This window comes from Anomaloglossus baeobatrachus, chromosome 3, assembly GCF_048569485.1.
Source record: "Anomaloglossus baeobatrachus isolate aAnoBae1 chromosome 3, aAnoBae1.hap1, whole genome shotgun sequence".
NCBI classification, from domain to species: domain Eukaryota; kingdom Metazoa; phylum Chordata; class Amphibia; order Anura; family Aromobatidae; genus Anomaloglossus; species Anomaloglossus baeobatrachus.
The window spans coordinates 434616537-434630049 of NC_134355.1; the positions used below are offsets into that span (position 1 = coordinate 434616537).

Sequence of the window (13513 nt, forward strand, 5' to 3'; positions counted from 1 at the left end):
TATTATAATGCACCCCTATAGTTCTCTATATAGTATAATACACCATCCATAGTCTTTCATACTGTATATTATGATGTGCCCCCATAGTCCTTCATGTATTATAAGGCACTACCCATAGTCCTCCATATATTATAATGTACACCCTATTGTCCTCCATGTATTATAATGCACCCTATAGGCCTCCAAATAGTATAATGCACCATCGTGGTCCTCAATTTGTTACAATGCACACCCCATAGTACTCCATATATTAAAATGCACCCCCCATAGTCTTCCATGTAAATTAATGCACACCCCATAGTCTTTCATATATTATAATGAACCCCTATAGTCATCCGTATATTATAATGCACACCCTATAGTCCTCCATATGTTATAGTGCACCCCCATAATCCTCCATATATTATAATGCACATCTAATAGTCATCCATATAGTATTATGACCATTGGCCATCATTGTACTCAACAATTTAAAAAAAAAAAATACTTCTCTCTCCTCTTTCCCACACTGCTCTGGTCTCTGCAGTGGTGAATGTTCTGCAGCTTTACACATTTCGGCGCAGTGAGTGTGTTGTAGTGACGACATTGCGCCCGCTGCGCTGAGACGTCAGATCTCCGACGCCGGGAGAGAATGATGGAGGGAGCACTCCCTCTTTCATCATTTCTTTCAACAGAGCGGGCGGTGGTGTCGGAACTCACTGGGCCCACCCAAATCACGAGTTCCGTAGCGAATGTACGCCATTCTTTTGGTGTCTCTTGCTAATAATGGATTACCCATGGATAATAGGCACTAGGCAACAAGTAACACTGTTGGGAGACACTTAGTGAATGGCACTTTGAATTGATTTTTTAAGGGTAAGGCCACATATTTTTGAACAACATGATTCGCAAATGAGGTCAGTTTGTCTGAAAGTACAAATTCCATTTATGATATTGAGATGTAAAGAATAAGATTAAAATTATTACAACTAGCTTAAACATTAAAGATAAATTATTTGTGTCACAGTGTAAGATGACTAAAGTCACAGTTTTTAGTTGACTTTTTCACTTCCTTTTTTTAAACCTAAACCCAATGAAAGCCCAGCGTCTACGTGCAAGATATCGGAATCATCGCAAACATCTTTTGTATCGGTATACTAAACATTATATCTTGGAACAGAGTATATTACCTTTATGTATTTGAGCTGAGACTGAATTAATATAATAATTTCACTGTGATTTCTAGAAGCTGAGAAGACCCCCAAGTACTGGAATGATAAGGCCAGAGAGACATTGACAGCTGCATTGAATCTAAAACCAAATGTGAACCAGGCCAAGAATCTCATTATGTTTTTGGGAGATGGTAAGTTATCACCAATAGCATTTTTCAGGGACCCTTCCAGGAGGTTTGAGGGGGAAAAACGCTGAAATGGATGGAAACAGCACTTAAATGGAAACAGCATGGGGATGACACCTGGACGCATCTCTGACTCCCAGGGCACTGCTGCAAACAATGTTGGAGTAATACACCACTTTTACGGACTGACAATAAAACATACAGGAAAAAAATTAGCAAACATTCTTTCCTGTATAGTGATTTGTATATAAGGCTAAATTAAAAAGAGAAAAAAAAACAAAAACACCTCCTCCAGCCCTTAAAGGGAACCAAACATCAGGATTTTTGTATATAAGGTAACGCCAGTGCAGTACTGGCACTATCAGGCAGATTATCTACATACCATTAGTGGTCAGCTCGGATGTTTAGACTTTCAAATCCAAGAAAGTGATATTTAAAAATTCGGCAGCTTTTTGATTGACAGTTGCACTAAGCAGGCGGGTTATGCACATGATTTCCACCCCCCCGCCGCCTGTTCCTCCCTCTCTCTGGCTCTATGGTAATTTTTCTTTTCAGTAACATGGCGTCGGACTTGGCGCCTGCGCATAGCGCTTATCCCCGGCGCCATCTTTCTGAATCCCGCCTTACCCCCTGCTGTTCTAATCTTCCGACTGAGAGGGCAGCACATGCGCCCTCGCATTCTCTCCTCTCTTGTGACTGCAGGACCACGAACGGTCACAACAGAAGAGGAGAACAGCTGATCGGAGGAAACCGTGCAGCCCCAAGACACCGTGCCAGGTTTTTATTGGAGATTCTTAATGGCAGAGTCAAACTTGGCCTGACATTAAGAATCTTGGGCTTTATATCAGCTGGTAAAACAAAGCTGGTATTAACCCCTTATTACCCAGCGTGCCACTGGAAGGGCCGCTGGAAGAGTTGGATACAGCGCCAAAAGATGGCGCTTCTATGAAAGTGCCATTTTCTGGGGCGGCTGGGGACTGCGATTCGCAGTAAGGGTGGGCAGACAGCTTGGGCCACTCTGTGCTGCGGATTCCAGTCCCCAGCTGCCTAGTTGTACCTGGCTGGATACAAAAATTGAGCGAAGCACACGTGCTTTTTTTTTATTTCATGAAATTCATGAAATAATTAAAAAAAGGGCTTCCCTATATTTTAGGTTCCCAGCCGGGTACAAATAGGCAGCTGGGGTTGGGAGCAGCCGGTACCTGCCTGCTGTACCTGGCTAGCATACAAAAATATGGCGGAGCCCACATAATTTTTTTTTTTTTTTTTTAAATTCATTAAAAAAAATGCGTGGGCTCCTGCTGCATTTTCTATTGCTAACTAAGAGTAACCCAAGCAGCTGCTGGCTGCTAACCCCCACTGCTTGAGTGTACCTTCACTGGCAATGGAAAATCCTGGGAAAGCCTTTTTTTTCATTTATTTATTTTTTTTTAATTTTTTTTGCCCAAAAACTAAAAAAAAACCAAAACAAAACGTGGGCTATTTTTGTATCTAGCCAGGTACAACTAGTCAGCTGGGGAGTGGAATCTGTAGCGCAGGGTGACCCAAGCTTTCTGGTCCCCCACTGTGCGAATTGCAATCCGCAGCCACCCCAGAAAATGGCGCTTTCATAGAAGCACCATCTTCTGGCACTGTATCCAACTCGTCCAGCGGCCCTGGTGGTGGGTGGCATGCTGGGTAATAAGGGGTTAATACCAGCTTTGATTTACCAGCTGATATAAGGCCCTAGATTCTTAATGTCAGGCCAAGTTTGACCCGGCCATTAAGAATCTCCAATAAAGCGTTAAAAAAAAAAAAAAAAGACCCCACACAGAGAAAAAATACTTTATTAGAAATAAATACACAAACACACTTAGGTACTCCATGTTTATTACGCCCTCTCACCCCTCCACAATCCTGGTCTTCTGTCTTCTTCAACCTGGCGCTGGCACGGTTTATGGGGCGGCACGGTTTCCTCCGATCAGCTGTTCTCCTCTTCTGTTGTGGCCACACGTGCTCCCGCAGTCACAAGATAGCAGAGGATGCGAGGGCGCATGCGCCGCCCTCTCAGATGGAAAATTAGAACAGCAGGGGGTAAGGCGGGCTTCAGAAAGATAGCGCTTCTTTCCAGTGCCATGTGCAGGCGCCAACTCAGAGGCCTTGCTACTGAAAAGAAAAATTAGCATAGAGCCAGCGAGAGGGAGGAACAGGCTGCGGGAAAGGGGGGGGGTGGCGGCTTATGTGCATAACCCACCTGCATATTATCTGCTTAGTGCAACTGACAATCAAAAAGCTGCTGAATTTTTAAACTTCCCTTTCTTGGAGTTGAAAGCCAAAACATCCGAGCTGACCACTAATGGTATGTAGATAATCTGCCTGATAATGCCAATACTGCACAGGCTTTATCTTATATACGAAAATCCTGATGTTTGGTTCACTATAAGATATAGGCATACCAACAGTGTTTGTTCAGGTTTTCATGCAGCTGAATTTCTACATGAATCCCACACCCCTACTCACTTGGGATTTCCTTGCATTTTTTTATGCATTTCGCATTTTTATGAAGCAGAACAAATGGCGTATTTTTAAAATGTGTGTTTTTTTGCTTCCAACTTACTGGGTTAGTAATGGGAGTGTCTAATAGACACCTCTCCATTACTAACACCAGGACTTGATGCCAGCTGACACTACACAGCTGACATCAACCCCAACTACCATTATACCATTACCCCAATTGCCAATGCACCAGGGCAAACAGGCAGAGCTGAGGCGAAGCTCCAGAATTGAAGCATCTAATGTGATGCGCCAGTTCTAGGGAAGCTGCTCACTGCTATTTTTAATCTTGGAATGGCCCAATTACTATAGACCTTGACAGCCTGATAATATCAGCCCACAGCTGTCTGCTTCACATTGGCTGGTTATCAACAATAGGGAGGACCCCAAGTAGTTTTTTTTTTTTTTTAATTATTTATTAGGTTAAACCAAGCTAAACACCCTTGAGTGCCACATGAAAGGCAAGTGCATACTATGTAGGGGGGCAGGTCATTACTTTGCTTTGGTCAACTTCTAGTCTCACTTTCCCTCTTAAATTAACTATCCCGGAACTGCTTCCAGAGGAGAATGTGCTGAGCATCGCGTCACTGAGTCTTTTATAAGACCCGATGAACCATGTGGCCAGCCAATCACAGTAATGCCAGTAGCCAACATGGCTATGGCATTGCCATGCATGGCAGGGAATACCTGCATATTGATTGGCTGTCTAACAGCCACAAAACATGTGGGGTAGGGACTCAAGAATGGTGCTCAAACACTTGCAATATTCGATCAAGTAATCAACGTACCTGAGCACAACCATGGGCACTTGCCTACGATTAGAGTTTTGTGGCGTTCTGGACGCAGCGTATTTTGCAGGAGAATCAAGCGTCTCCACATGAGAAATTTCCGTGCTACAAATAGGAAACCCACATTGCAAGTCAGTTTATGCAGCATTTAAAAGAAGCACAGTCAACATGGGATTTCCATTAATCCCATCCACTGTGCTTGTACTGTTCTACGCAGCGTTTTGGAAGCAACAAAAAAATATGCTGTGTCCAAAATGCTACTAATCCTGATTGGGGGTACATACCCTAATAAACACTATTATGTAATACAGCAGTGTAATGTAAAATGCACAAGTCATATAGTAGACACGTTTCTATTCACAGTCCCTTACTATGCTATGAGTATTATATTCATTGTCTATAGATAGTGTTCTATATCACAAATCTAATGATGAATAAGGCTGATTGCTGTAAAATAGTATACATTAGTGCTTCTTTATATTATATCTAATTCCAGGAATGGGGGTGACTACAATTACTGCGGCCCGTATATACCAAGGACAACTAGCAGGACAGCCAGGGGAGGAAAATATCCTAGAGATGGAAAAGTTTCCTCATGTTGCTCTTTCAAAGGTGAGGAGGGCCATTGTGGCAATAACACACCGATATATTGTCAATTTTTTTATTAGTGGAGCCACATGACAATATTGATTATATTGATTTACATTGCACCCTATATACTGTATACATTTGGTGTAAAGAAAGTAATAGCCCATGAATCGAGATGATGTTAATGGCTACTAGCGTGTCTGATGGCGCTGCAGTGAGAATGCTCATCTTAGAATTTCAGCGCTTCATTCTGGAGATCAGATATTGGGAGATGCAGGGGGCAGCCATCATAAGTGGAAACCTTTACTAAACAAGAGGTGCATGTAGTATCTCAGGGGCGGTCAAACCGTTCGTGCAGCAGCACAGGGGCCCAAGAGGTAAGAAAGCTTACTTCCTACTGCAAGGCTGGTGGAATTGTGCATTAAAGGAAATCTGACAGCAGGTTTTTGCTACCTCAGCTGAGAGCAACATAATGTAGAGACAGAGATCCTGATTCTAGTGATTTATCACTTAGAGTACTGGCTGCAGCCATTCTGACACAATGAGATCTTTTAGATTTAGCAAAGTAGCAGAGCTGAGAGCCCACATCAGACTCTTTATAGAAATTGTATGTTGACAGTGTCAATCACAGCAGAGGGCGTGACTGCCATGCATGAGACAAAGTAGTCCTGTAATGATAATCACTAGGTGATAAAGCCTTTAGTTTAAGTAAACAACAGTATGGAGTCCAATAAGAGAGTCATAGTTGATTTTTTTTTTTTTTTTAAGTGAACCAGTCACGTGCAATATACACCCAGAACCACGAGCAGTTCTGGGTGCATATTGCAATCCCTGCCTAACAGTCTCTGTATACACTAGCATAGATAAAGAGATCTTTAGAAAAAGTTAGTGTTGAGCGTACCCGGATCCGCAAAATCCGGATCTGCACAGTTTGAGAACCCAATCCGAGTCCGACCAGTACCCGGGATTCGGGGTGCACGATCCGGATCCGTTTTCTTTTTCTCTCTTTCTTCTCTCTCTTCTGTCTCTTCTCTCTGTCTCTTCTCTCTGTCTCTTCTCTCTGTCTCTTCTCTCTGTCTCTTCTCTCTGTCTCCTCTCTCTGTCTCTCCCCATTGATTTGTATGGCCTCGGATCCGGACTTCGGCGGCAACTCCATCCGGATCCGCCGGACCCGGATTATGACCGATCCGCTCAACTCTACAAAACGTATTTCTAAAGATATTTTATCATATTCTAATGAGCGCAGGAACTAGTCACAAGGGCGTTAGATCCCCCAACTATTCAACCTGTCATGGATAGTAGACCTCTATGAAGCCAGGACGCGCACAGTAGACCTCTATGAAGCCAGCTTCATACTGTGCATGACCGGAAGTGCTCAGCATTCAGATCAGTGGTCACAGCGAACACAGGTACGCGCGTCACCGTTGGTGATGCTGCATTGAATAGCATGCCCCTGTGGGTATGCTAACATCCTAAGAGGGCGGACTAGTCAGGGGATATAATGCCCTTGCGACTAGTCGCTGGCCTTATTAGCATATGATAAAACATCTGTAGAAATACTTTTTCTAAAGATCTCTTTATCTATTCTACTAGATACAGGGACAATTAAGCAGGGATTAGCAATATGCACCCAGAACTGCTCATGGTTCTGCGTGCATATTGTACCTGACAGGTTCCCTTTTAGCCCTACAGCATGCTGGCCTCAGATTACATAACAAAAACCTGCTGACAGATTCCCTTGAAGGGCTCATATATTGTTCTTGCACAGGGGCCCTGTTATGTTTGTGTCCGCCATTTTAGTATCTCCTAGACTTGTTCCAACTTGTGACGTTTCTATTTATCATCTACTAGTGGCCATAAATTCGATACTTATTTTAAATTTCTGCTGCTCCTATTTCCATTTTAGTCTCTCATACGTGACAGCAATATTACTCTACTGAAGATTCAGTTTATTACTTCTACTGCAGGTATACAATGTGGATGCACAGGTGCCGGACAGTGCGGGTACAGGCACAGCCTACTTGTGTGGGGTAAAAGCTAATTCTGGAACCCTGGGTGTGAGCGCAGCTGCAAATTATGGAGCATGTACAAGTGCCAATGGAAATGAAGTTGAATCCATCCTTCACAGAGCTAAATTAGCAGGTGAGAAACATCATGCGTGTCCTGTGTGTTTAACTGGACCATCAATCCACAGGCTCTAATTTTCTGCTGCATATTTACTCCTAACACATCCCATCAATAAGAATGAAATATATTTAAATAAAAATGTCAGCCTATTGTGAGGCTCAGTAACCAAAGTGAAAACTTCAGCATTTTAGGAAGGTTTGTAAAAAAAGTTAATCTAATATATAAAGGTGTGTGTGTGTGTGTGTGTGTGTGTGTCCGTGTCCGTGTCCGTGTCCGTGTCCAGGATTGGCATCTGCACAGTCACAGCTACAGCCACAACATTTTGCACACTCACACGTCTGGACCCCAAGAGCGTCATAGACTATGTTGTGAGGTGAAATTTTAACTCCGCGCATTGCAATTTACCAATCCATTTTGCCCCTATCTACATAATGGGGAAAAAGGGAAACGAAAAGTGTTGGAGGCAAATTGACAGCTGCCAGATGTGAACAAGGGGGGCTTAAAGAATGAGAGCGATGGCACCAAAGTGTATATACCGTACAGTTGCTAAGGTGGGGCAAAGAGATAGCCCTGGAAAGAGACAGCCCTGGAAAGGGACAGCCCGGGCAAAGAGAGAGCCCGGGCAAAGAGACAGCCCGGGCAAAGAGAGAGAGAGAGAGACAGACAGAGAGAGAGACTGATACAGATAGAGAGATAGACAGCGACACACAGACAGAGACTGGGAGAGAGACAGAGAGACAGTTACTATCCTGGGCAATGCCCGGGTACTACAGCTAGTGACATATAAATTGGAAAAAAACCCACCAAATTAAGAGTTGTTCAGCATAAACCTGATTCAAACAATAGATGTTTTTCTTACAATACATTCTTCTTTCTTTCTTTTCCTTCTTTCTTCCTTCCTTTCTTTCTTTCTTTCTCTTTCTTTCGTTTCCTTCTTTCCTTTTCTTTTCTTTCCTGTTCATTCCTGTTCTTTCCTTTCTTTCTTTCTTTCTGTCCTCCCCTTTCTAATCACGCTCTTAATTCTCCCTCCTACTTCTACCCTTCTGCCTCGCTCATCTCCTCCTCTGCTCTATTTCTTTAACTGTTATTTCTTGTTACTCTTTTACTAGTTTTTATGTAACTGATCCTTATCACTATATTTTACAGGTAAATCTGTAGGTATCGTGACAACAACCCGCGTCCAACATGCCTCCCCAGCTGCTGCCTATTCACACAGTGCAAGCCGAGAATGGTACTCTGACAATGAGATGACCCAAAATATGGTTAACAATGGCTGCAAGGATATTGCATACCAGTTGGTGCACAATACAGACATCAATGTAATTATAAGTACAAAACGTGATAGATGACATAATCTTTCACTGAGTAACAATATTGCTATATTTTCTTATTTACAGGTAATTCTGGGAGGAGGCCGAGCCTACATGAATCCAAAAGGAACACCTGACCCAGAATACCCAACCAGCACATCGAACCAGGCTGTAAGGAGGGATGGACTCAGACTAACTGATCTGTGGTTGAACAAGAGACCGGTAATATTTTTCTAATGAATGAAAACTTGGAAACTCTCATACTACTTGCAGCCACAGTACATTACTTATACACTCATGGATCCAGTGTCCATTGTAACAGTCTTACGTAACACACTGTCTTCATGCAAATTGCCTCTTCAGAAAGAAAGAGGACTTGAACTCTAAGGCCACCTATTAGATGTAACAATCCTAAAAATCAATATCAACCTTTTAACAAGCCTTGACACATGACTTAGGATACGAAGATAAATGTAATGCTCCATTTGCAGACGTTTTTCGGGTTGTGTGCCCCTCATTAGTGCATATGAGATGATCTGATTTGGCTAGTTGAGAGGCCTCCAACATGCTTTTAAGGGGGAATATTTTTCATTGTAGAGGGAGTCAAAACAGCACAAAGCCAGTGTAAGTAGTCTTCTAGGCCATGCAATGCTGCATTGGAAATTTAAATATGCAAATAGCCTCTTCAGAGGGATAGAGAACTTGAACGGTAGTGCCACCACTTTCTCCATGACCACCGATTGGTTATTTGTAAGCATATCATTGGTCGTTTAATAGCCTGTTTAGACTGGCCATCTGCAATTCCATGAGCACAGAACAATTAATAGAACAATGTTCTGTGTGTATACAACATCATTGTTCTTGCCAGTACAGGTCCTGTTATGATCTGCTGCTGATAGGAATGATTTTTAAGCAAAGTTAGATTGCATTGGTTGATAATTGGGAACTAGCATTTCTAGAAACGCTCATTTCCCAATTATCATCTTTTGTAAACAAGCTGCCAATCACCCACTCGTTTGTATGGTGAAAGGATTTGTAAACTTGCTTAAAGGCCATCATTTTGGGCAGAACTTCATCCTGTGTAAGCAGGAAATGTGCAGCCAAGAACATGATATTCTATCCACACAGAGTGATTGTATTAAAAATCATTCTGTGGACATGAAAATGCGGTCAGCCCATCTAAATCGTCTTTTAAAGGACCACTGAGTGGCTTACATGTAGCCGAACGGCAGTCATTTAATGGCTGCAATTGTCCAGTGTAAATGGAGCCCTAAAAATAAATTCACTCAACAAATAAGTGTTTTGCTCGGGTGATTGGCGGCCTGTTGGAACAAACCGATAATGGGAAACACTCATTCCCAATGATCAGCCAGTGTGATTGACATCTTAGACTCAATTATATTCATCATACTAAACATCATTATTCATGTAATTTTACCATCACAGGGATCCAAATATGTGTGGAATAAGGCAGACTTCGATGCAGTGAATGAAAATACAACGGACTATCTTATGGGTAAAGTCTTCTATATTGATATTTATATATTAGGAACATAGAAATAAAAAGGGGCAATATATATATTATATATATATAATATATATATTTACTATAGTAATGACCCATGATATCAAGTGACCATATAGTTGTTACTGAACTGCATCCCCCATGTGCTGATAACCCGCACCGTGTACACCAGTGTTTCTCAAATCCCAGACCTCTCGCCTCTCCCCCCCCAACAGATTGTGTTTTCAGGACTTCCTTTCTATTCCACAGATGATGGAATTATTATCAAGGCATCAAATTGCCATAGGTTCTACCACCCATGAAAAACTAAAGGAAACATGAACTGTTGGCGGCCGTGAGGTTTGGTGGTTGTGAAAAACTGGTGCAGGCGTTGCCTAAATACCATAGCCAATACTTTGCCTAGCCCCTTGCTTTGATAACATAGATCTTTTTTTTAAATAACAAAACAAGACACCTTTGTATTTTTAGGTCTTTTTGAGCCCAAAGACCTGAAATATGAACTGAGTCGTGACCCGTCCACTGACCCATCCCTTGCTGAAATGACAGAGAAAGCCATCAAAATCTTGAGCAAAAATCCCAATGGATTCTTTCTATTTGTAGAAGATGAGTATAAAATACTTTTTTGACACACAGTACTTTTAAACATCAAGAAAATAATCGCTAACATTTTTTTTTTAACATATTTTTCATCATATCAACAGTTATAAAGTAAGCCAAGAAAGACAAAATATGGGCAAGCAAAATTAGAATATTAGTCTCAAAATAACATTACCCAAAAATAGATGGCTTCTAAACTCTAATAACATAATACAGTAGGTAAAAATGGAACATTTCTCCAATAGTAGAAAAGGAAGCTAAGTGTTTTCTAAGGCTGCTTTCACACATCCAGTTTTTGCAGTGCGGCACAATACGGCGCTTTGCGGGAAAACCGCATCCGTTTTTTTTGCTGCCGTGTGCGGTTTTTCCTCATAGACTTTTATTAGCGCTGGATTGTGCCACATGGCCTTGCGTTGCGTTCGTTTTTTGCCGTATGCAGCATATTTAGCCGATGCGGCGGCCGGATGAAATGTTGAATCAAACATTTTTGTCTGCGGCGAAAAAAACGCATAACGGCGCGATTTACAATGCAAGCCTATGGACGCCGTATGCGGCGTCCTGCGGCAAAAAACGCATCCGGCCGCCAGATGCGTTTTTTTTGCACTGCGCATGCTCAGTATCAAGCCGCATCCATCAAAAAACGGACGGGCCGCATGGAAAAACGTATGCAACGGATTTGTTTTTTTTCGCCGCATCCGTTGCATAGGTTTTTGAGCCGGATTGAGCCGCACTGCAAAAACCGGATGTGTGAAAGCAGCCTAAAGGGTTTTCTGTGACGCAACAGCGACCTAGCTCGTTGCTGGATGTCACACACAGTGACAGAGACGGGACGTCGCTGCTACGTCACAGAAAATGGTGACGTAGCAGCGACGTCGTTGTCGCCATCGCTGTGTGTGACACCACCTTAAGAGCTACTGTAAAATCTATGATCTTCAGATTGTGCTTATAGTGATCAGCATTCATTGAAAAAAACAAAGACAACCTAAGGACATCCAGATGTTTGAAAGAAGCAAACATTTTAGGCCCTGATTCATCATGGTGTTTGCCAGATTTTTGCAACTTTTGGGTTTTTCACGCCAGTCTTTGGCATCTCCACCAAGATGGGAAGGAACTGAGGCCAGACAGGTTGTGGCAATGCCAGCCAACTAGTTTTTAAAAGATGCCTTGTTCTTTAAACCAGAAATGTTACCCCAGACTTAGGCCTCATTCACATGTCAGTACTTTTGCATCAGCGTTTGTATGCCAAAGCCAAGCGTTTGCAGAATACCTTTTCAGAGAGGAGGAGGCCTTGAACTCTAGTGCCACCTAGTAGCAAATGTGACACCCTTGGACAGGGTACTGCACAAGCTGCCCTTCCGTGCAGTATTCCGCCGCCCTCTTGGTTCTGGGTCCCTAACTAAATGGTGTTGCCTCCAACAGCAAATGAAATCTTGGATACACCCTGCACCACACCCACCAGTAACACCAGTGGACGGCTTGAGTGGAATAGAGTCGCCCACCTGGGGGGTCAGGGCGGGGAGGTGAAGAGTGTAGTCAGTGTAGCAGAGGAGAGTGTGAGGATAGTTGAAGGAGAGGTGGGAAGTAGCCCTCGAGCGGAGAGGAGCTCAGAGGAAATCTGGAACGGTGACTCCGGAAGTAGCTGTCTAGGTTGCAGACGGTCTGGGCCTAGAGGAGTCGGACCCCCAGTCGCAGGGGATTGTGGCGAGGTGCTCAGACCTGTCAAGGAGGACAGCTGGCAGCCTAGCACTATCACCGGTCCGGGACCGAAAGGCACGACGGTGGTACACGAACCCTAGGTCGGGGAGTAGCTTCAGGCAACCCGATAATTCACCTGAGGAGAACGGAGCCTTTATGATCTGTTCCCACCCGCTCCAGAGAGAGCAAGCTCCCATACTTAGCCATAGTAGGGAGCGGGGCCCAGCTAGTTCCATGCTACCGAGCCATCAAGTTGAAGTCAAACTAAGTGCCAGGAGGAAGGTCGCGTATCACCAGCCAGCACCATTGGGGACGGGACCCAGACGAGCTCCCCTCAGCGGCAGCGGTACCCAGAGGCTTGGTTTAACCGGTTGTCAGTGTCTGCTTATGAACTGAGTGAGTACGAGAGCGACCCCTGCACCCCACGGCACCCCTCACCGAGTCCTGGGGCACCCCCTACCCGTGGAGGGTTATAACACCTTGCTGCCCCATTTCGTCAACCCGGGTACTCCCCAAATTACCATACACCACGGGTGTCGTCACAAACTACATATCAATTACCCTGTAAATATTCCCTTTTCATTTGAGTGGCCGCACGACCTCTGAGTCCGGAGACCCTCGAGCCACAGCGAACCCGGATTCGAGCAGCTCGGCTGCTTTCACGGGGGCGGCACACAATCATAAAAGTCAATATCGACCCTTTAACGAGCCAGGAGTGGAACTTACAGACAAAAACAATAATTGAAAGATCTGCACATCCGCCTCCTATTCAGATCAATAGGAGATGTGCAGCACTGGCCACGGCCACTATCCGAAGACTGTGCAGTGCTGGAGCTGAGCATTTCCGGCTGCCCGCTGCTGGCATCGAGAACAGCTGATCGGTGGGGGTGTGGAGTGTCAGACCCCGGACGATCTGACATTGATGACCTATCCTGAGGATATTGGACAACCTCTTTAAATGTTACCCCAGCTGCCTTCTCTTTCACTGTAAAAAAAAAAAAGAAAGAATCAGTGG

The 13513-nt window shown here is 43.8% G+C and overlaps 1 protein-coding gene across 1 annotated transcript in view; it reads left to right on the forward strand.

Moving 5' to 3' along the window:
- The window catches only part of LOC142297262 (alkaline phosphatase, tissue-nonspecific isozyme-like), a 30967-nt gene that overhangs the window by 11911 nt on the left and 5543 nt on the right, over positions 1-13513 (forward strand). Inside the window, exons 2-8 of the mRNA XM_075341517.1 lie at positions 1226-1342; positions 5153-5268; positions 7212-7386; positions 8518-8690; positions 8769-8903; positions 10128-10197; positions 10675-10809. Of these exons, the coding sequence (XP_075197632.1) occupies positions 1327-1342; positions 5153-5268; positions 7212-7386; positions 8518-8690; positions 8769-8903; positions 10128-10197; positions 10675-10809 (820 nt within the window). The 5' untranslated portion in view covers positions 1226-1326. The remainder of the gene's footprint in view (positions 1-1225; positions 1343-5152; positions 5269-7211; positions 7387-8517; positions 8691-8768; positions 8904-10127; positions 10198-10674; positions 10810-13513) is intronic.